We start from the raw sequence: 24,218 nt of genomic DNA on the forward strand, positions 1-24,218 counted from the left end.
CTGCCTGCTTTTCTTGATTGTAACTTAAAATATGCAGTATGCATGTGGGAGAAGTGTAGTAGAGGAAGGAAAGTCAATGTAGATGTGGGTATGAAGGATATTGGAGTCACAATCAGGGATGGCAACCATCAGTGATATCACAGAAGGCGTGAAAAAACAGAGACAAATTCAGGCTGTCTGAAAATCTGTAAAATGATATGCAGGAGGAAAATCTCATTTGTAAACTGACCAAATGAGTATTTATAGGGCTGAATCACACTAGAACTTGCACAGGAATGTTCTGCGTTCCTGTGTGATTCACATGTGATGCAGTGCGGTACGATTTGAACCCATTCATGCTGAATGGGCTGAAACGCACTGGAATGCACCATAAGTACTGTGGTCTGGTGCATGCAAACACAGGAGTGAGCTTTTTCTCTGATTCAAACCCATCACATGCGCTCTCTCTCCCCTGATACAGTAGTTCTGAGCTCAGCATTTGAGAGCTCACTCCTGTGATGGTGGAGGTGAGCAATAGCAACTAGGTCTCATTCTAGCAATGTCCTATGAGTATTTCAGTCAGGATTTATGAGGTACTTAAATGGTCTACACTGGAGGCATAACTAGAACCATCAGGGCCCCGATGCCAGAAACCATAAAGAGCCCCCATGACCCCCGGCCTGTGACCCCCATGATGGCAGAACACCAGGGCCCGGTCACAGGTGTGATCTTTGTGACCCTGATAGTTCCACCACTGGTGTCAGGGTTTTTTTTTGTTATTTTATTTTTTTTTATATTTTTTACCATTTTATTTGTTTATTACAATTTTTTTTTTTACTTTTTTTTACTATTTTTGTTAGGAGCCCCATTGGGGGGCTTTGGTGGGATATCAGTGGTCTAAACAGACCTCTAATGTTTCACCTTTGAGACAGAGAAAGGAGATAAAAGACACATCCCTCAATCTCCTACTCTGCAGCTTCAGTAGAAGAGAATGAATGGACAGGAATACAGTGCCTTGAATTTTTCCACATTTTGTAATTTTACAACCAAAAATGTAAATGTATTTTATTGGGATTTTATATATGTATATATGTACTGTATATGTATTTTATATGGGATTTTATGACCAACACAAAGTGGCACATAATTGTGAAGTGCGAGGAAAATGATAAATGGTTTTCAAAATTTTTTACAAATACATATCCGAAAAGTGTGGCATGCGTTTGTATTCCACCCCTTTTACTCTGATACCCCTAACTAAAATCTAGCGGAATCAATTGCCTTCAGAAGTCACCTAATTAGTAAATAGAGTCCACCTGTATGTAATTCAATCTCAGTATAAATACAGCTGTTCTGTGAAGCCTTCAGAGGTTTGTTAGAAAACATTAGTGAGCAAACAGTATCATGAAGGCCATGGAACACACAAGACAGATCAGGGATAAAGTTGTGGAGAAGTTTAAAGCAGGGTCAAGTTCTAAATAAATATCCCAAGCTTTAAACATCTCACCAAGCACTATTCAATCCATCATCCAAAAATGGAAAGTGTATGGCATAACTGCAAACCTACCAAGACATGGCCGTCCACCTAAACTGACAGGCCGGGCAAGGAGAGCATTAATCAGAGAAGCAGCCACGAGGCCCATGGTAACTCTGGAGGAGTTGCAGAGATCCACAGCTCTGAGGAGGAGCCTCTTTATGCCGTGATGTCACGCCGTTGGCCGCCAGAGCTCCACATTTCTCTATAGGGGCGGTTAGTCCTTTTTGCTTTGTGTACAGTTTATTTTCCTGGATGCATCTTTACTATATCAATAAATTGATACCCTAACCATACTACACTATGGGCATTTTTCTGTTCTAACCCCATATGGGCAGTATCATTTTCCATAGACGCCCATTACCCTCTGTGTCCAGAGAGGGAGACTCCTATCATATCCTGTGAGAGCTGCACCTATCCATTCCTAAACGGGAACTCTGGATATCCCTGGAGTAACAACATTCTAGTCCCTGGACCCTGGCCATCCTGAGAGGGAGCCTGTTCCATCCTGTGGCCCAGATGACTACCTGTTGACACCTGGATATTACATACAATGCACAATAACAGTGCACGTCCTGTGAGTGCGCAATTCTTATAACCAATACAAGGCACAAGCACTGATTTGAAGCTGTGGGACTTTCAATATTTTAATTCACTAGCTATTTTACATGTGATTATTTATTTTCGACATCTATATACAGTATATTTGTTATATATTTGTCCTATATCTATTTCTCATCTATTATTACTAACTTTATCAGCGCTGCACTATTTTATTTCTGACTAACATACGTTACTAGCACACACATATATCCATCATGGGGGTGCACCTAACTCATTATCAGTAATAGCTAAATATCACCGATCTTGCACATGTATGCTGACAAAATGTAATTACAAGAGATCAGTATATGTGGACAATACCGTCCACCTATATTGGCATTGTATCTCCACAGTAAGGAAATTTTCCTAGTATTATGTTTCTGCTTAATGCTAAAGCTGCTGTCGAAGAAAAGGCTGCATCTCCCTGTATGGTAAGATGCAAAGATTTCAATAGTCTGCAGCAGAGACAACTTACTTGCTCATGAATGTCCTGTGGAATTGCCATGGATCTTAGATCTCTGTGTGCAAGTGTCAGCTGAGCTTGTCAGCTCTGGACTTGGGAATCCATTACATACTTCCTGATATTGGGTGTAGAGTAGTACAAAGCCGTGAACAGATCCTCTGTCGCATTATGCGGTCACCGTAGACGATATACTAGATGGGATTACTAGAGTGTAGCTGCGTGCCGGTGATCACCATGTGGATGCCATCGACTGGTTTTGCTGTGCTTTGGCGTACTTTCTGTTCGTCAGGACTACTAGCATATATACAGTGTTAGACAGCATTTAGGTGTTTTTAATGATAATTAAGATGTTGTGTGTGCGCTAACAATTATGTATGTTTTAGACTTTTTGCTAATAATAAAACTATACAATTTTTTACAATACAATTATGGTTCACTAAGCCACAATTGTCACCTAGGTACCACTTTTTTGCTTCAGCTCCCTTGCTGGAAAACCTTCCTTTTTTGGTACCTCTCAATATACCTGTCTGTGGTGACAATGTATATTACAGACATTTTTATAAAATCATAGTTGTTATTGCTAAGATTATGGGTTTTCTCCTTCTCAGTCAAAAGGTGATGGCTTAAATAGATAATTGCTTAATTAACTTGACCCAGTGGCAATCTCTCTCAGAATGCTGGCACCTAGATTGTGGTCTTGTGAGCTGGAAAATCTTTGTGCAGGGTGCAGCTGAGAGTGACATTGTTACATAAGTGACAGCATGTAAGATTGGCCAGTCCTTTGTCACGAGTTGGTGAGAAGGGTAGGGGTCGGGCACCGCGTTTGTCACATCTAGTACAAGCCTCTCTGCATTGCAAGTGCAAGAGCTCCCCCCACATGGGAGATAGGCACAAGGTTGCTCTGGGAGATCAGAGCCCGCCCTGGGGACAAGACGGTGATATGTGAGGCTGGAAGGTTCTGACAGGGGGCCACATGGGCCCTGTGGAGCATGTGACCGAGTCGCATGTGCGACCTCTGTACTTACACCTCTGGCCTACACCTATATCAAAGGCACTCAGAGTGTAAATAAAAAACAAAAACTAAAAAAAGTGATCAGAGACACTGGCTGGCTGTTCTGATGACACAGTTTGCCTGTGCAGCCAGCCGGTTTCTATGATCACTTGCCACAGCAGTACATTGTCACCATATGGGTAAGGGCATTTGTCCCTCTGAACACCAATGAAAGATAATTCTTCCACGGAACACCAATAAACTAGGGGCAGTTTTTTTGTAAAGGTGAACTAACACATTAATCTCTGGCCAGCGAAGCCCAAATAATTGAAGAAAGGCTGTGCAGAGGGTATTAAGAAGAGACACTCTCAGGTATTTCTTCCACCAAACGTCAACAAGTTAAGTGGCCCAAACGCCACTAAATTATAGGACAATTTTCCCACTGAACCCTAATGAATGCAGAGACATGTCTCTCACTGAACACCTAATGAATAAGTAGGAATTTCTTCTACTAAAGAGAAAATTCACTTGAAAAAGGAAGTTTTGCTTTTCCACCTCCCCCCTTATTTTTCCAAGGAGCTTTTACGTATATCTGACAGGTACCTGTTCCCTCTTCCGCTCTGTTTGCCCAGGTGAACATAGAGGAAATTTGCTCCCCCCCCACCTCCACCTGTAACCTCCTGGGACATGTCAAATATGCCCAGCTTCCCACAGTCAAGAGGATGGTGCCAAAGACCAGTGATGAACTGGCCTGGCTGAAGACAGTGCTGGATCCCTGGAATGGTAGTGTCTTTTTTTTATAAAGGTCAGCAGCGACAGTATATGAAATTTTTTGAAGATCTTCTTTAAATATCAATTAAAGTATGGGCATTTATACTACTGAATACTAAAATATTAAGGGACATTTCTCTAAATGAACACCAATAAATTAACCACTTGTTGACTGGCATGGTAAACCCCTTCCTATCCAGACCATTTTTCAGTTTTCAGCACTGTCATATTGGCAATTATTTAGTAATGCAAGACTGTACCCAAATAATTTTTTGTTTTCAATAAGTTTTATTGATTTTCACATTTTGAGCAAACAGTACCGTTGCAGAAAGGAAAAAAGTACCGTGTACATAAAGGTATAGCCAAATTATTTTGATATAATTGCTATTGAGACAGAGCATTCTTTTGGTGGTATTTAATCATCATTGGGTTTTTATTTTTTACTATATAAAGGAAAAATAAGCAAATTAAAAAAAAAAGTTTTTCCTATTTTCTGTCATAGAATGTTTCAAATAATTAACCTTTCTTCATACATTAAGGCCCAAATCAATTCTGCTACTTTGCGTGGGTAAGAAACACAAATAGGTGTATATTATTTAGTCTGTGTGAAAGCTGAGTCTATAAACATTGGTATAAATGTGCAATTTATCAACCCTAAGGTACTGACTGTTTATCTAATTTCTTGAGGCCCTAAAAAGCCAGGACAGTACAAACACCCTTAAATGAACCCTTTTTGAAAAGTAGACAATCCAAGGTATTCAGTAAGAGGCATAGAGAGTTTTTATGCCACAATGTTTAGAAAATAAAATTTTTACTAAACAAAGTTGTCATTTTAAGTTATTTCTCACATACAGCATGGGCATACCTACAAGTACACCCAAAATTCTGCTACTCCTCCTGAGTATGGGGATACCATGTGTGTAAGGAGCACCTTCAAGATTTCAAGGGACATAAATAATGCATCTGATTTCCTGACTACCTATTGCATTGCTTGCGGCCCTGAAGTTCCAGGACACACTGACAAAATGGCCACATTTTTCAAAGTAGACCCTCCAATGTATTTAATTGGAGGCATGGTAAGATCATTTTTTTGCCATGAGCTTTTGGAAAATGATGAAAGAAAATAAAATTGTATTTGCATGCAGCTGTTAAGCAGTAAGAAATTTCTCTCACAGTGTTGGCATACTTAGAATCACACCCCAAAACACATTCCTCTTTTGCACTGTAGTAAACACTCAGAGTGTAGATAAAAAACAAAAACTAAAAAAAAATTATCACAGTCACTAGCTGGCTGTTCTGATGACACAGTATGACAGTGCAGCCAGCCAGTTTCTCTGATCACTAGCCACAGCAGTACTTTGCCACCATATAGGTAAGGGCATTTGTCCCTCTGTACACCAAAGAATTAAAAGATAATTCTTCCACTGAACACCAATAAACTAGGGGCAAATCTCCCGCTGAAAACCAGTAAAATAAGAGGCCAGCTCCAACTGAACATCAATGAATCAAATGTCAATTCTTACAAAACACCAATAAATAAGGAGGCATTTCTTCCACTGAATACAAATACATCTAAAGGCAAGTCTTTAACTAAACAATGAATCACTGAAGACCAGTTATTAAGGGGCAAGTTTACCACTCAACAGGAACAACTAAGGGGCCTGGCTCCCACTACATATCAATGGATTCATGTACAAATTTAGGCTTTACCATACCCCACTTTTTAAGTGCTGCCTGTGATTGTTGCTGATTGTTTAAGTGTTTATATTTAAAGGTAGGCACTTCTTGTAGGAGTTTTTTTTTAACTTACAACTGTTCAACTGCCCTCCATCGCCCTTCATACATTTTAAAATAAAATGCAACTTCATTATCTTTTTACTTGTTTTTCTATGTGGTCACATGACTGCAAAGCTCTGTCTCCTCTGTCTAATGTGTGGCTGGTGGAAGAGAACTCTCTCCCCCTCCAATAACACCTAGAGCAGTGCAGGCCAATGGTTGTAGCACATTAGTGGCTTCTAGCAGTCACTTCCAACATCTTGGTCAACATTAACAATCTTTTGTTTGGTGTCAGTGGTCTTTTGTAAAAAGCATGGTAAAAGTGGGTTATGCCTCTGCCAGCATCATGCTACCTATTATGCTTTAGCCTCACCCATTAAGCCTTGCTAATTCAGCTATGCTCAGTTTTACTACTGCTGACTGTTTAAGTGTTTATCTATAAAGTAAGGCAGTTTACTTCTTGGAGGTATTTTTTAACTTTAAACTGTTTACACTGCATAAATATTGATTGTTTTAGGTTTTAATAGGAAGTGATTAGTAAAAATGTGCCCTGTCAGTCAATTTTCAAGTTTTGTGTGCAAAGTAAGTTATACAAGACATTTTAATACGTGACAGGCTAAAAGGAACTATATAAGAAGAAAGGAAGAACACTTTATGAGCACTAATGCAATAAAATGATAATGGTGGCGACTATGTTTTTAGAATGTTGTGAGCTGGGAAAAAAGGTATCTTTGTAAACTATTAGTCTTTCTTTATAAATTTAGGCCAAAATGTAGTTTTCTACATTTCTTTGGTAAAAATAACCCAAATCATTGTATATTAATGTAGCATAGGTAGATAAGAACTAGGATTAGGTAAATTTAGTTTTGTTTCACTGCATCTAGTGGAGATGCATTGTTGTTATTAGGTAAATTTAGTTTGGATCACTGTAATTAGTGCGGCTGTATGTGATTGTTTAGGTCTTTTCTGTGTTTCACAGGCTGCAGGTTTGATTACTTCTGCCTTCTAGAACCCTTTGGATGGTTCTGGAATATAGGTGTAGAGTAAGGCAAATAAGCAGCATGAATATTTATACTGTCTCAGCCAATACCCCTGGGAAAAGGACACAAAAGGCTGCTGGGGAAGTGTATAAATAGTTTGAGACCTGGAACAGAATTGTGTTGTCCTTGAGGAGGAGATCACAGCTGGATGATTGCCCCCCAGACCACCTGTCCCAGGTGGGCGAACTGGGGGCTGGGTTTTGCTGGAAGTTGATGGAGCTGACTGAGGGGGTCTTTCGCCTGTGGATCTAGAGTGGTATCACTGGTGTTAGAGAGTCAGCTGTGTGTTTAAAGGGGACAAAGTGTCCAGTATCCTGAACAGCTTTGTCTATTAATTCTTTGTGAAAGGACTGCTTGGATTGTCCAGAGAGGAAGATTAATCTCCTCAAAGTACTGCTACAACATTTAGTCCACTTTTACTGGTGAAAGGACGTGCCAAAGAGTGACCCCTTTTTGGAAAGTAGACAATCCAAAGTATTTAGTAAGTGGCATGGCAAGTTTTTTTGAAGTTGTAATTTTATGTCACAGTTTTTTGGAAAATGAATAAATTAAATAAAATTATTTTTTTTTCGCAATTTATTTTTACATACGGTCACCAGTGCAGTATAAGGACATCAAATGACTGGTGTGCCGCTAATCAGGGATACTGACTGGTGACAGTATGGAATACAAAAAATTAAATGAATGGTTTTTATTCAACTTCTTAAACATTTGTTTTACTAGGTTTTATTACATACTGTAACTGGAGTAGTTAATGCAGTGTCGCCAAACTGTACTACTCTGTGGGAGTGATCAGAGATTTTTTTTTTACAATGGTACAGGGTGCCAGATACCATATGATAACTGTGGGCCAATCACAGCTTCACAATAGTAAGAAAGCAGTCATGAATAAAAGCCATTCATGACTGTTTTATTTACATTGTAATCATGTGATCCTTCTGATTAGTCATAGTGATCACGATACCCTAGCCGCTCACAGCAGCGAGGTGCAGTGCTCTGTGGTCCACTGTGTCCACTGGACACAGCAGTCATGGGATCTCACCGCTATGCCTCCCAGGGGGTGCATCTGTGCACATGTGCTCAGCAATGTACCAGTACATTACTGAGTCCGGCTGTGCCGCCAGCTCACAGTAAAAGTACTGTGGGAGGGTGGCAAGTGGTTAAAGCGCTAAAATTGTCATACATGGTAGGGAAGATGTGAGGATTGTATGAAGGATTTTATAAAACAGTAGGTGAGGAGTGAAGTTTTATTTTTTTTTACTGATGGGTGATTAACTACTTTAGGCTCTGATAGAAAGGTCATATTCTTCAGAATGTTGTTGCTTTAAATGTTTCAGTATTTCCCAGGAAAGCTGGTGCTCGCTATAATCTTCACCTTTAGGACAATCTAAAATACAATATGAGAGATTAACACTTCATTAGAAAAGAAACTCCACTTAGCCTTATTAGTATTTAACATTACCACATAATATAACCTTATTTAGAATTACAGCTCTTCTCTATGTAGACATACCTACTGTTTATAGTATTTTCATGGCTTTAAATGCCAAGTACATACTTTATGCAGAAAAATGTTTCTTACCATCTAGGTATGACCAGTCTATTTTCTCTGTATTTCATATCTCAGCAGGTCTGATTCCATATGCTCTCAAAGGCTGATAGCAATAAAAAGAAGCATTGTACCTGCACCATAGACCCCTAACAGAGGATCTAATGTGCATACACGACCAAAAAAAATTCCTACCTATTTTTTTTTTCCAGCAGAGAGGCAGGTGCATTTATTTTGGCCTCATGCACACATTAGGTTATCATTAAAAAGAATGGCAAATTTAGCACATCATTTTTAAATGTGCTAATGCACATAACAGTGCACACACAAAGGTGTTAATGGGTCCTAAGCCCTAGTCAAAACAATACTGAATGTATGTCATGGATGTAGGACCTTATGGAGAGGCTATGACATATTCTGACAATTTGTAGCTTACACAAGGCCTTGCCTTCATTCCTAGCAGCTCAACATAACATCAAGGGAGAAAAGGTACACTTTTCTGTGGAGGTCTGCATTAAAGTGAACTTGAACCTTTGTCTTTGTCCTACATGGTTCACTGTACAATTACACCAGGGGATAAGGTAGGTGTTCTCTTTTACATTACCATAGACTAAGTCACCTGTCACACCACTGCGATTTAAAATTGCACAATATGTGTGCAATTTCAGTGCGATTTCAGGTGCGATTTCTGAAGACTGTATTGCTACTTGTGAAAATTTTCAACGATTTCTTGCAATTTGCAGTGCGATTTCCATTGTATTCAATGTATGTGAAATTGCAACAAAACCGCAGAAAAAGTAATGCAAGAACTACTTTAGAAATTGCGCTGCAGAAAATTCCACATTAAGACACTGAAATTCACATTCATTAAATGCGATTTTGATTAGCAAATCGCACCTGAAATCGCACCAGTGTGACCAGACACTAAATGAGCATTAAAGCTTTAACATATGGTGGAGGGTGGGAGCTGCCAGAAGTGGATTGGCTGATGGAAATTCATCTTTAAGACAATATTCTGCTTATTAATTTGATCAGAGGTCTTTTTAATAAACCCACTGGCTCAGGCTTTTCCTTATATTATAATAGAAGTTTAGGAAGTCTGTTACAAACATATCTACTTGTATGTACAAGAGTGTGCATGGCAAGTAAATACATTTCCTTCCCACAGTTGTTCAGACTAACATGTATTCTTTTCCTCTTAACCTGATGACCCTCGCTGTTTTGTAGGAAAAACACAATTGCACAAAACCACAGGAATTGGAAATGCCTTCTAGATGCTCCAAAATACAAATCTGTATAAAGCACAGGAGACAATCAATGGCATAACATATACTGTAATCCAAAATGCTGTGATTTTCTGCTGTAAAGAAATTGTAAAACCAAACAGCAAAAGAAAACATTTGTTTCACTTTAGCATTCAAGAACAACAAATTAAGATTTCAAATAGGATATTTTTAAGTTTAACTACTAGCCTGTATATACGAGGCCATTGTTCAGTTTTCCGTGTTGTGATTGTTTGACTGACAATTACTTTGGTCATGTAATGTATACCCAAGTGAATTTTATATCAGAAAGAAACTGTACCTTATTTTCCGTGATTAAAAAAAACAAATAAAAATGCCAGGCTAATAAAATACCCTCAAAATGATCTGTATTTGTAAAGGAAATACCTCAAGGGGATCTCATTTTGCCACACTTGTTTTTGGAAAATGCAGAAACATACTGGCATTGGAGTGGTTAAAACATGTAGCTTGGTTTGTAGTGGTTAAACATGTAGCTTGGTAATGGTGTAGTAGATATAGTGCATCATCAATGTACAAGTCATAAAGACAAAGACACAGAGGGAGGAGGAGGTGAAGGGGTTAATGTACAGGTTACATAATGTACAGTGGGTTTCTGGAGATGGAGAATGGAGACGGGAGGGTTAAAATGTAGGATAAGAGAGGTGAAGATGCTAGTATACAGGTCACATACAGAGACAGGATGGAGATGAGATATACAGGTGAGGAGGGGCAGGGTTAAAAAAAAGACCATTCACTTAATAAATAATTAATTTGTATGTCCTTCCCCTTCCACCATTGTGAGAGGAAGGGGAGGGCTCTCCAAAGTAATCACTAGCAATGTTTACATCTGTGACTGCTCTGATTGCCATCACAGCAATCACAAGGCACAGAGCCACTGTAATTGGCTCTATGCATTTTCCTGTGATCTGTGCTGTCTACAATCACAGGCATGGCGTGTGTGCTGAGCTTGCAAGTTGTAAAGAGAGCGCTGGCCATCATTCTGCCATTTTAAATGCATGGAGTATGTAACGGAACCGTCCCAGCCTGCGCTGAGTACTTCCGTTAGAATACCGCTTCCCCGTCTGAACACCGACAACAAACACCACAGATTTGAAGTAAGACATAAAATAGACTACTTTATTTTAACACAGATACAAGATATATACATTCAAGGGAACAATCCCCCCTCCCTGCATAATGGCACAAGGCGGACAATCTACCTTTAGTAACAAGAGACACACCAGCAGACAGTCCCATTAGGGGACTGCGGGAGACACCGCCCACCAAGCCAATACACAAACACATACATTCCATAATAGTTTGCTCCAAAGCAAGACACACAATAGAACAATGGGATGCAACCACATGGCATTAAACAATCAACAACCCCCCACCCCAATATTAGGACAGATCACCCTGTACCCCTAACAGGCACAGGGTGACTTACACATAAGAGGGATATGGGGAGCTGAGACAGTGGTCTCCCCACCTCTTCAAAGTTAGCTGTGTTCCTTTGGGCCCCCCACCCAAAGTGACTCCCATCACAGAGTATGTTTATGAAGCAACATATTCATGATGTGACATTCGCTAAATATTCTTTGCAAATTAATCTTTCTGGCACATGTATAACTGTGGGTGTAGGATTATAACTTTTTTTTTTTTTTGTTGAACTGGATGGACTTTTGTCTTTTTTCAGCCAGACTATGTCATCACTGTGTGTTTTTATTGACAATAACTGATTTACTACCAATGAATGTTTTGTGAAAGTAACATTCACTGATTTACAAATATGCTCTTAAGTCTATTTCTGAGTAAAGTTCCAATATATACAGTATGTGGAATAAACACAGAATTTCTTTAATTTTTATGGCTGTTGTTTTTATTTTTATTGTTTTTATTCTGCATTACATAGAATTTTCTTCTTTTCCATTTCTGTGTTCAAAGTGAACATTGCTTTGCCCACAAAGAGCAAGGCAGAAGGTTCACTTAAGTACCTATCATTCTCCTCTTGCTGCATATACTCCACATTCTCTTTGCTCCCATGCCCAGTTAAGCAAAGTGAAATACTTGGTATTTTCAGGTATAGGGAGTAGGCAACTCTTTTCTTCTTCCCATAATGTAGCTCTAGGTGCCTTAGCGGCCAGTTGCTAAGCCCCAGCACTATTACCTGAGCAGGAGGGAAGAGTCCTTAGTCCTATGTAAACTCCAAACAGGAAGACCCATTTAACTTTTTACTGATTGAAGAATGGGGTGGCAAGGGATGAAAAGGAGTAAAAGTAACCAAATGAGGCTTCCCCATTTGCTCATATGTGGAGATTGAACCCCTTCTGGTTGTCCACCCTCTGTGATGTGGAGACCATACAGCAGGAATAGGTATTCCTTTTTCCAGTCCAACCGGACAAACTACGTGCTAGACTAATTTTGTCTACCCACATCTCCAGATACAAAGCATCCTCCAAATTGGTGATCCAACAGGCTGAAGGACATTTATTGACTTTAGAACAAAACGTCCAAGCACACCCCTCTGGGGGCAATGCTTTCCTGGTTAAGATGCAGGCCAGATTGCTTAATCATCTCCATTTTGAGAAGACAAAACAGCAGATTTTCATCTGCAAACAAATGGTGTTTGAACACGGTGAGCGCGCTGGCAAATTGCTTACTTATCTAGCACATCTAGACCACAAATCACCAGTTGTAGTGACTCTACAAAATACATTAAGCCAACCAATCACTGACCCTGACCTTGTAACGGCTGAATTTCAAAGCTTTTTCACTAATCTCTACTTCTCTTTTACTCACTACGCATATGAAGACATGGCTTCCTTCTTCAATTTCATTTCCCTCCCTCACTCCCTCCCAGATCAGTCAGCTAGAGGCTCCAATATTTACCGAGGCTATAGATGAAGCTCTGGCACACCTTACACCCTGTAAAGCTCATGGATCGAACAGACTGCCTTTGGAGTTCTACACACAAATTAGGGAGGTCTTAGTTCCCAATTTTTAAGAACATTTTAAGTATATTTTTTACTCTAATGCTCTTCCATTATCCATGAGGAAAGCCATGATAGTACTTATACCCAAACCTGATAAAGATCCCATATTCTCTGAATCCTACCACCCCAACATTTTCTTACAACTAGATGTAAATATCCTGGCTAAAATCTTAGCCCTACGCCTCAGTAAAGTGATTCTTACCCTAATCTATTTGGATGAAATTGTCTTTATGCCCAACAAAAACACAGCTTTCAACCTTAGGTGCCTTTTTATGAATTTGCAGGCCTTACATGATTCTGTCAGCTTCTGAGTAGTGGTCAGTCTTGATGCCACCAAGGCCTTCGATTTGAATTCAACTTCTATATCAGGTCCCAGTGGCCCGGATCCAGGTTAATGGTAGGGTCTCTGACCCCTTGCCCCTGTCGATAGAAGTACCCACCAGGGATGTCCACTAATCCCATTACTCTATGCTCTAGCAATAGAACCACAAGCAATCGCCCTTAGAACCCATCCTCATATTAGAGGCCTTCAGCTTTGAAATCTAGTTGAATCTTTATTTGCAGCATTGAACCCTATTACACACTTTGGAACATATTCAGGATTACAAATCAACTGGGATAAATCCCAAATCCTTCCTTTGGATCTTGGGGCCCCCACAGCTGAACAAGCTTCTCTCCCCCTGGTAAGGGCAAGCCAAATCAAATATTTAAGGGTTCAAATTTCACGCTCCTTAAAGGATTATGTCAAACTTAACCTGGAACCCTTATATAAGATACTTAAAACCAAAACACAATGGACCCATCTCCCCCTTACATAAACTTAGTAAATATGATCTTACTACCAAAATGATTGTATATTTTCTGGAATTCCCCTATATACTTGCCTCTTCATACCTTTAAATCTTTGGAATCTATTCTAAATTCTTTTATTTGGGGAAACTCCAGCCATAAGTTATCTATGCGGACCCTAAAGAAACCCACAGATCTGGGTGGCACTGCTGTACCAGATCTACATCTATAGTAAATAGCTGTTCAACTGTCCCACTTTTTCCATCTTGACAAAGTGGATAAAGATTGTTGTATCTCCTTGGCCTGTTCATGCACTACCAGCATGATGATCCATCCCTATCAGATCCTACCCTTTTGGGTGAGCGCAAGGGTCTGGTTTATCACCTCTGTAAAATATGGCAATTGGTCCTTCGTAAGACAAGAACTTCATCCCTACATGCTCACACACCTCTCTGGGGTAAGGTCAGTTTACCAGAACTGCTCATGATTCTATATTATGAGCTGTGGATTGATAGGGGAGTTATATATCTATCCCATATGATTGCCTCTAGTGGAGTTAAATCATTCCAGGATCTCAAACCTGAATTTTCCCTGCCCAACTCCATGTTCTTTAATTCTCTCCAGCTTTACAAACCCAATTTGGGGACTCACTTCCATCACTTGGGTCTCTCCATTTATTAGATGTATGTCTAGGTGATGATTTTTATAATTCCTTTCTGCAGCCGGAGATTGTTGACCTAGCTTACTAATTTAACACCAAATGGGTGGTAAATAGTGGGGAGCTGGAGGATGACAAATGGGAGGAAATCTTAGAATCTAGTAAACTGGTCTCCCCAAAACTTTCTGACCGCCTTACACACATATATATATTCTACATAGAGCCTACCTGACTCCCACTCAGTTGTTCAAGTATAGGCCTCATTATGACCTTTCCTGTCCTAGATGTGGGGATTCTAGTGGTTCTTTTTATCACCTAATCTGGTCTTGCCCGATTATTCAAGGTTATTGGTCTTGCTCAATTATTCAAGGTTATTGGTCTCCGGTGGTTTAGTTCATACATGATTGCATGGGCTCTCCATTAACCCTATGCCCAAAACAATGTCTCCTGGGACTTCTCCCCAATCAGGACAGATACAAATTTGCATATTTTTCCTCAAGAAACACTTTTTGTTGCCAGAATGCTGATAGCAAGGGTCTGGCTTAGGGCTTCCCTTCCTTCGGCATTGGATTGCCACCATAATTTTACCTTACCTTACAAAAAAGTTATATATATACACAGAAGATGTCCTGCCAAATACCATAAGATTTGGTATAGATGGTTAGAGCAACTCTCCACATGCATTATGGATAAATCTGAAGATGCATAATCGATATCCTCTCTGTTTATTTTCATGTATAGCACTGCTTTATAAATATGTTTACTATGTAAACAAATATCTCTGTCGTCAGGAATCCATCATGGTATGGAGTAATATGTATTGCTCCTTTGTATATTATGTATGCTTATCTCTTTTAATAAAGAGCTCTTTTTTGACCAACAAAAAGCAGCCAAGTGGATTGGGTAATTACAGTCATTGCCAAAACTATTGGCACCCCTACATTTCGCCCAGAAAATTGTTGCAATTACAAATGTTTAGGCATTCTCATGTTTATTTCTTTTGTCTGTATAGGTATAACACAAAAAAGTGGAAAAACAAAAAGCCAAATCTGACACATTCCATGCAAAACCCCAAAAATGGACTGGACAAAAACATTGGCACCCTCAATTCAATATGTGGTAGTATACCCTTTGGACAAAATAACTGAAATCAATAGCTTCCTGTAGCTATCAATGCGTTTCTCACACCTCTCTACTGAACTTTTAGACCACTCTTCTTTCGCCAACTGCTCGAGGTTTTGAGATATCTCCACATGTGCTCTATGGGATTGAGATCTGGACTCATTGCTTTCCAGTTCAATACTCTCCAGTGCTTTGTCTTAAAGCATTTCTGGGTGCTTTTTGACGTGTGCTTTGGGTAATTGTCCTGCTGTAAGACCCATGACCTCTGATGGAGACCCAACTTTCTGACACTGGGTCCTACATTGCACCCTAGAATTCTTTGGTAGTCTTCAGATTTCATAATGTCATGCACACGGTCAAGACATCCATTGCCTGAAGCCGCAAAGCAACCCCAAAACATCAGTGAACCTCCACCATGTTTGACTTTAGGGACTGTATTCTTTTATTTACTGACCTAATTTCTTTTTCTGAAAACAGTAGAATGATGGGCTTTAGAACTGTAGTTTTGTTTCGTCTCTTCACATTCTCCCAAGAAGATTTTGGCTTCCTCAGGTAAGTTTTGGCAAAACTCCAATCTGGCTTTCTAATGTTTTTGTGTCAGCAGTGGGGTCCTCCTGGGTCTCCTACCATAGCGTTCCTTTTTATTTATATGGCGGCGTATAGTGCAAGCTGACACAGTTGTACCCTATGCCTGAAGGTCAGATTGAATTTGTCTAGAAGGTGATCGAGGTTCTTTATCCACCATTCGAGCAATCCTTCGTTGCAATCTTTGATCAAGTTTTTCTCTTTCATCCACATCCAAGGACATTAGCTATAGTGCCATGGACTGTAAACCTCTTGACAATGCTTCGCACAGTGGACACAGGAACAATAAGATCTGTTAATTTATACAGGTGAGTTTAATTACAAATTACAAGAGCAACACAAACTTGGAATGCAATTATTTTTTACACTTGTTCTGGTTTCTCCAGTTTTTTGTGTCATACCAATGCAAACAAAAGAAATAAATATGAGAATGCCTACACATTTGTACTTGCAACAGTTTTCTGGGTGAAGTGGTGCATTATCTGACGGAAATGCAGGGGTGCCAATATTTGTAGCCATGACTGTACATTAACCAGTTGCAGGTGGCAGGAGGCACACAGGGCAAACCATTAACCTTTATAAATAGGCCCATGTGACAACACCTTCTTTAATACTGGCTCTGATTGACAACAAAAGAATTACTAGTTCCTAGCAAGGCATGTTGTTGTACAGGAAGCTGTAGAGGTCTGCCCTGCCTTGAAAACTGCACCATTTCTGAGGGTCAGGAAGTTGCCACCTCTAGTTGTGGGTGGGGTCCTTACCCATGGCAAAAGCCATTCTATCTGTTTTCTTTAAAAAGAAAAGTGTCAAAAGAAAAATAAGCAGGCTGTCATCATGTCATTCTGAAAATGCTAATTACCTGGTTTTCTCTAATATTCTGAGTCAGAGACCTGGATTAACCTCCCTTGCGGTATTCCCGAGTGTAGCTCAGGGTTAATTATCAGTGCCAAAAGCGGTACCCCGAGCTACACTCGAGATTACCCTGCAGCGTTTCTCTGGGATTCCCTGTTTCACTTACCTTGTCCTGCGCTCCCGCGATGTGCCCCTGCAGCGTCCCCGGCCATCTCCTCCGGCCCATGCCGGTATCCGTCTTTCGGTTCCTGCGAGCATTGGGACGTATGGGACGCACAGGGGCGAGAAATTTTAAAATTTTAAAAAGTGACATTCACTAAATACACTAAAATCACATAGTAAAACTTTACTGTTTCAAAGCATTTCACATACATTTTTGTCCCTACTGCTTTGTCCTGTGCCCTGCCTGCATTTTTACTGTTTTTTCTGCCTTGAAACTGAGAAAAGTCCATGGCGTCTAAAAAGCATCCCTTTATGTCAAAAGCAGTTTTAGACTAGCTAGAAAACAGCGATAGTAAATCAGAACCACTTGCAGAATTGAGCAATAATGATTTATGGGGAAATTCGTCATCAGACACTGAAAACGATTTTGCGACTAAGCTCAGTGTTGTGCGAACTTGGCGCGATATTTAAAATTTCAATGTTATTGGTTTGATTATATTATTGAATTCAATTTCTTCTTATTATTTTTTATGATTATTTATTATATTATAATTTATGATTTCGTGTTTCAAATTTTATCATACCCGGGATGTTTACTAGACTCTTGTTCGGACAGATTTCAGTGAGTTATTCCTAAAAATTACAGGCCTACAATAAAAAAACGACATATTTCCATGCAAAAAAATTTACCGCTTTGAGCACAGAAATATTCACATAATCATACCGCTAGGGAGGTTAAGCATGTTATATACTGGAATTTTTGTTGCAGGGCAGTGACTCAAAGTATAGATGCCAAACAATCACAGACAGGCAATAAACATTGTCATATAGATTTCACCAATGGCAATGTATATATATATATATATATATATAGATATATATAGATATATATATATATATTTACACTGCTCAAAAAAATGAAAGGTACACTTTTTAATCAGAGTATAGCATCAAGTCAATTAAACTCCTGGGATATTGATCTGGTCAGTCAATTAGCAGATGGAATTGTTAATCAGTTTTAGCTGCTTTGGTGTTAATGAAATTAACAACAGGTGCACTAGATTGGCAACAATAAGTTGACACCAAAAACAGGACTTGTTTTACAGGTGAAGGCCACTGATATTTTTTCCCCTACTCATCTTTTCTGACTGTTTTCCACTAGTTTTGCATTTGGCTAGGGTCAGTGTCACCACTGGTAGTATGAGGCGATACCTGGACCCTACAGAGGTTGCACAGGCTGTCCAACTCCTCCAGGATGGCACATCAATACATGTCATAGCCAGAAGGTTTGCTGTGTCTCCCAGCACAGTCTCAAGAGCAGGGAGAAGATTCCAGGAGACAGGCAGTTACTCTAGGATTGCTGGACAGGGCCGTAGAAGGTCCTTAACCCATCAGCAGGACCGGTATCTGCTCCTTTGTGCAAGGAGGAAAAGGATAAGCACTGCCAGAACCCTACAAAATGATCTCCAGCAGGCCACTGGTGTGAATGTCTCTGAGCAAACAATCAGAAACAGACTTCATGAGGGTGGCCTGAGGGCCTAATGTCCTCTAGTGGGCTCTGTGCTCACTGCTCGGCACCATAGAGCTTGATTGTCATTTGCTATTGAACACCAGAATTGGCAGGTCCGCCACTGGTGCCCTGTGCTTTTCACAGATGAGAGCAGGTTCACCCTGAGCACGTGACAGACGTGAAAGAGTCTGGAGAAGCTGTGGAGAATGTTATGCTGCCTGTAACATCATTCATCATGACCATTTTGGTGGTGGGTCAGTGATGTTCTGGAGAGGTATATCCATGGAGAGACTCACAGATCTCTAAGGGCTAGATAAAGGCACCCTGACTGCCATTAGGTATCAGGATGAAATCCTTGGATCCATTGTCAGACTCTACGCTGGTGCAGTGTGTCCTGGGTTCCTCCTTGTGCACGGCAGTGCCTGGCCTTATGTGTTGAGAGTATGCAGGCAATTCCTGGAGGATGAAAGAATTTATACCATTGAATGGCCCCCACGCTCGCCTGACCTAAATCCAATAGAACCTCTTGTGAATATACATATATGTATGTGAATATACATATATATATCTGGGGTTTTTCCCTACATTCTAGCAACATGTGGTAGTAATTAGTCAAGCTTTCCTCCCCCATCTCCCCCCATCTCTGTGGGTAAGAGCTAAAGTTTCACTAATAAGAGAATTGTAAGAATCTATTTCATACATGTTAAGCATACACACTTTATACTGTAATATTTCTTGATTACGATATTTATATATGATAGAACTTTTATATTAACATTACTTTTGGGAGATTATATATAATCTAGTGTATATTTGTAATATACCATCTCCCCTGATTGATGGAATGTCGGTGGATTTGTCTAGAGGTTCCAAGGATTGGATTTCAGATTCTCTCCTAGGGGAGGGGAGAAGACTGAGGGTTTTTTCTATACATCTGTTGCCAACTATCATTGTGGGACTACAAGAAAAGTAAACCAGCCCACTTTTAGGAGAAGGTGGGGGCTGAATTGCTCCTTATAGAGCAGAACAAAGACTTTTTACGCACACTTTTTTAGAAGCCTCGATTCGACACACACAGATTCATACCACACACATAAAATTACATACAATCTTTATATCAAGAACTTAACTATATTTTTTGAACATTATCTAAACATTCTGTATTCTAATATTTTATTTCTAATTTTATGCAACATTGTTATTAAATCAATTTTTGAGTTTATGCAAGTTTCTATTTTGGACTTTTCTCACCAATACAAGTTAACAAAATATTGAGACAGTACGGTATTTTACATTGGCGAGCTTGGCCAGTTCGATTGTTTCTGAATATCGATCATTTTTTACTTTTTCTCCTTCACCTTGATGAGAGGGAAGATGGCTGCAAGGTCAGCAAAATATGAAGTCAAGCTTTCAGGAGAAGTAAAAGTCTTCAGCAGATGACCCTTCAGCATAATCAAAGAACCTAAAATCAGAATTGGTGAGAATTTTGCGCAATTGCAAGAAAAAGCTGTTCCTTGGTGATGTAATTTCCCGCCAAGAGAGAAAAGGCGCGTTACATGAAGAAAGACCTTCTTAATCGGTAAGTAATGGATTTTATTGATGAATTATCTAGAGAGAGTAGATTAGAATTCAAAAATCTGTCTAAATTTGTTAAAGATGATAAACTTTGGTGGTACATGTATAATGAATGCTTACAGGGTAATAAGAAGCTAGAAAAATCTAGGTTTTCCTTTAAGAAATTCAGCAAACAAGTTAGAAATGTAATGAAGTTAGTTAATGTTTTTAACGCCATGATTTTTGAGGTTCCTAGGAATGCTGCTTGTGTAATGAAGTCAGAGGAAGATAACAGTGTTTGTGCTAATTGCCAGACTTTTGACTGAGCAAATAGATGACCTGCAAACTGCAATTCAAACAAAAGACATTCAGCTATCTGAAGTACAAAATGATGTAAAAAGAATTTGTGTAAATACTAGGGCAGAGAGACAAAAATCTTTTGTACCAGACATCCAGTCTATAGAAGATGACCTGCAGGATCATGACACAATGCTTAAGAGAAAATTAAGGGATAAAGCTGCAGAACTTAATCTTAAGATCCTTGATCAGCTCATGAAAATTTTGAAGGATATGCCTGCCTATGATATGAAAGTGAATGCTTTTCATAACATGGAGATTTTTGAAATTTGAGATTTATGGCTTCCCAGCTTTATGGCACGTCGATTAACCAAGACCCCATATATTAATGAGGATGATGTGGAAATTCATAGCAATGCATCAGACCGATTGCGTCAGTTATTGCTATGTACAACTGGAGAGGAAACTCCTCTGGAAATTTTAGACTCCTTAAGAGCTACGATCAATGATGAGCCTTTTGATTTTAAAAATAGATTTTCCAAAGTATACTAAATGATATTTAATTTGGACAATGCGACTCCTGCTATGATAAAAGCTTTTGTTAAAAAATGTAAGTATCTAGATCCAGCATCTCATATTATTGCTGCCGGAAAAAATGATTTAGATCAAGCAGCCAAAGTTATAGATACTGTTAGAAGACAAATTAAACTAAACAATCAGAAAATGGAAAGTGTAATTGTTCAAAATGGAGAACAAAGAGAGACCATGTGCTTGGCCACACCCAATTATGGTGATGAATATGTCACAGGCAGAATGTGAGTGTCAGAGCAGACAGGAAATACCATTTGTTTCTTCTGAAAAGAGATTGTGTTCAATATAAATTAGATTTACAAAGAAAAACTTTGGAATTAGAAAATGAAAATACAATTTCTGAACAATCTGCTCCTCCATGTTCCAACAATAGTTTGTCTGAGTTGCCTTATGCCTCAGAAGTCAAAGAGATCAGTTCACTGAGTGTCTGCAACAGCTTAAACAATATGGAAAACAGTACTGTTGTCATTAACAGGAATGGTTTATTGCCATTTCCGAAATTAGAATCAGGATCAAATCGAGATTCTTCTCCTTTACCGTTAGAATATGTTGCTCCAATTTTATTGGATGAAGTGGAAGGCCATATGTACAGGGTGTATTGAATGGCAGGAACATAAAGTTTTTAGTAGATACAGGAGCTGGACTCAGTTTAACTAAACATAAATTACCTGTAAATGCTAATTCTCCAACACGCGATTTACTTGATTTTAGTGGAAAATGTAGTTCAGTTGCTAGGAAAGTTTCTAATGTGACTTTTGAGATTCCAGGATTTTTGAAAACTGACGTTGACATCTGGTATTGTCATGGTACAGAGAATATTCCTGCTATTGATGTGATTAGTAAACTCAACTTATTTGATTTATGTGTTTCTCCATTATGGAGAGATCCATCTAAGCCCAAATCAATGTTAATTGATTCTTCCATGTACTGTAATGTTGGAAGTATTTGTACAGCAATTGCTGACATGTCTTCAGACCATAAATGGCAACATACAGGAACCAATCTTGAATTGGAACAATTGGTTAGATCACATAAAGATCTTTTGAGTAAAAGCAAAAATGATGCAGGTTTCTTTAAAGATTTTGAAGTTGATATTGAAGGTAGAGACCCTAAGCCTCAACCTCAATAAAAATTGCCATTAGAATCAATTAATCCAATTTCTGCCATTATGTAGGAGTTTTTACAGCAAGGAATTTAAAAGAAAGCAAAATCAGTGGTGAATAATTGTATTTGGCCTATCAAGAAAGCTGATAATTCATATTCTTTATCAGTTGATTTCAGGACATTGAACAAATGCATCACAAATAACAAATCTATTGTTCCTGATTTTAACATAATGTCACATCTGAATGCCAAGGCTAAACTTTTCTCTGTACTTGAAATCGCCAATAGCCATTTTTCAGTACCATTAGCTAAGAGTTGTCAATATAAACTTGCCTTTAGCTTCAGCAAAGAAATGTGGCTAGTACCAGGCTTGGATGTGAGTGATGGAATTGTTCATGAATATATGGGAAAAAATATTATCTAAATTCTCTAGGCCAGAATGTATTGTCCAGCATGTAGGCAAATTTCTCTTGACTACACAAAATATGAATGAACATATCACTCTTTTGTCTGAGATATTTACTTTGTTACAAACAGCAGGACTGAAATTGAATACAGAGAAAGTTCAGTTGATAAAAAGACAGGTGGAATTCCTTCATATGCAAATTAGTCATGGACAGAGACAGTTATTGCAAGAAAAAGTTAGAACTATTTCTGCTTATCCAGTTCCAACAAATCGCAAGGCTTTGCATCAGTTATTGAGTGAAGTAAATCATTGTAAATATTTCATACACGATTTTGCAGGAAAGTCTAGATCATCATTTGATCATTTGAGACAAAAAGATGGTGTATTTGATCAATGGGATCAAACTGAGAAAGAAGCCTTTGAACTGTTGAAAAGGGATCTGCAGAATGCTACTACATTAAGTACTGTTGACGTTTGTAGTAAAATTCCCCTTGTATTAGAAACCAACGTTTCCAATAATGCAATCTCAGCAACTTTGTCTCAATTAAAAGAAGGTAATAAGAAAATAATAGGTTTCTTCTCAAGAGCTTTGACAAATATATAGAAAAACTTTGATGCACATATGAAAAAATTGTTAAGTATTTTCTTTGCAGTCAAGGTAACTGAAAACATTGTGAGATCTAGTAAGATCATATTACAGACACCTGATTCATCACTAAAACGTCTCCTAGAGGAAAATAGTTCAACAGAATGCTGTGAAAAGTATCATAAATGGTACTGAACATTTTCATCCAAACACATTCAGATAGATATAACAGAAAGACATTTTCAGGAAAACATAATATATAAAATTGATGCAGCGCTAACAATAATAAACTAAATATGATAGCAAATAACCCAAATCCACCGGGGGATATGGAAACAGGCAAAACCCTTAACAAGTAGATAATAGTGGCTTAGTGCAAAATACAGTGTCCATAGTTCATATCTTTAAAACGTGCAGGTGAGTCACAGCACACTCCAAACGTGATCCAAGGCAGTCTGGCTGCAATGGCCTCTCACCTCCACTCTATGACCCCACAGGGCCACAAAGCATATTGCAGATCACCTCTGGGTCCCTCCAACCAGTAGCTCCTCAAAGAGAAATGGCATGGGCGAACATCACATGAATATGAATAACCTCCAGCCGGACCAGCGGACATACAGAATGTACCCTCCTCAGATGTCAGAAAGCTCGTATGTTCATAAATGAGGAGAGAAACACAATCCTCATAGTGTATTACTGATTTTAATGGCCAGACAATCACAGTAAGCCAAGAAAAACAGGAAAAACATACACTTACATAACGGCAGTTACTTTCCCCATGGATTGGGTGTACAGCATGATCAGAAGGTGTTCCAAAATGGCGCCACGCCGGAAATACGTCACCACGCTATTAACATCGACGCGTTGCGTCACGTAACTCGTGACTTCGTCAGGACCAGGAGGATTTATATTTACTTCAGGAAAACATAGCAACACGTTTGTACAGCTGTAGGTGAGAAGTCTTTACCTCATGTTTTTAGCATAAGAACTGAGAAAAGATTTGAACCAGTATGTATTACT

At 39.0% G+C, this 24,218-nt stretch overlaps 1 protein-coding gene across 1 annotated transcript in view; it reads right to left on the bottom strand.

The window, feature by feature from the left end:
* Positions 1-4,615: 4,615 nt before the first annotated feature.
* STING1 (stimulator of interferon response cGAMP interactor 1) overlaps positions 4,616-24,218 on the bottom strand; it is a 141,011-nt gene continuing 121,408 nt past the window's right edge. Inside the window, exon 7 of the mRNA XM_089669947.1 lies at positions 4,616-8,544. Within this exon, the coding sequence (XP_089526073.1) occupies positions 8,438-8,544 (107 nt within the window). The 3' untranslated portion in view covers positions 4,616-8,437. The remainder of the gene's footprint in view (positions 8,545-24,218) is intronic.

This window comes from Staurois parvus, unplaced genomic scaffold, assembly GCF_062004578.1.
Source record: "Staurois parvus isolate SC_StPar_1 unplaced genomic scaffold, SC_StPar_1.0 ptg000085l, whole genome shotgun sequence".
Classification (NCBI taxonomy): domain Eukaryota; kingdom Metazoa; phylum Chordata; class Amphibia; order Anura; family Ranidae; genus Staurois; species Staurois parvus.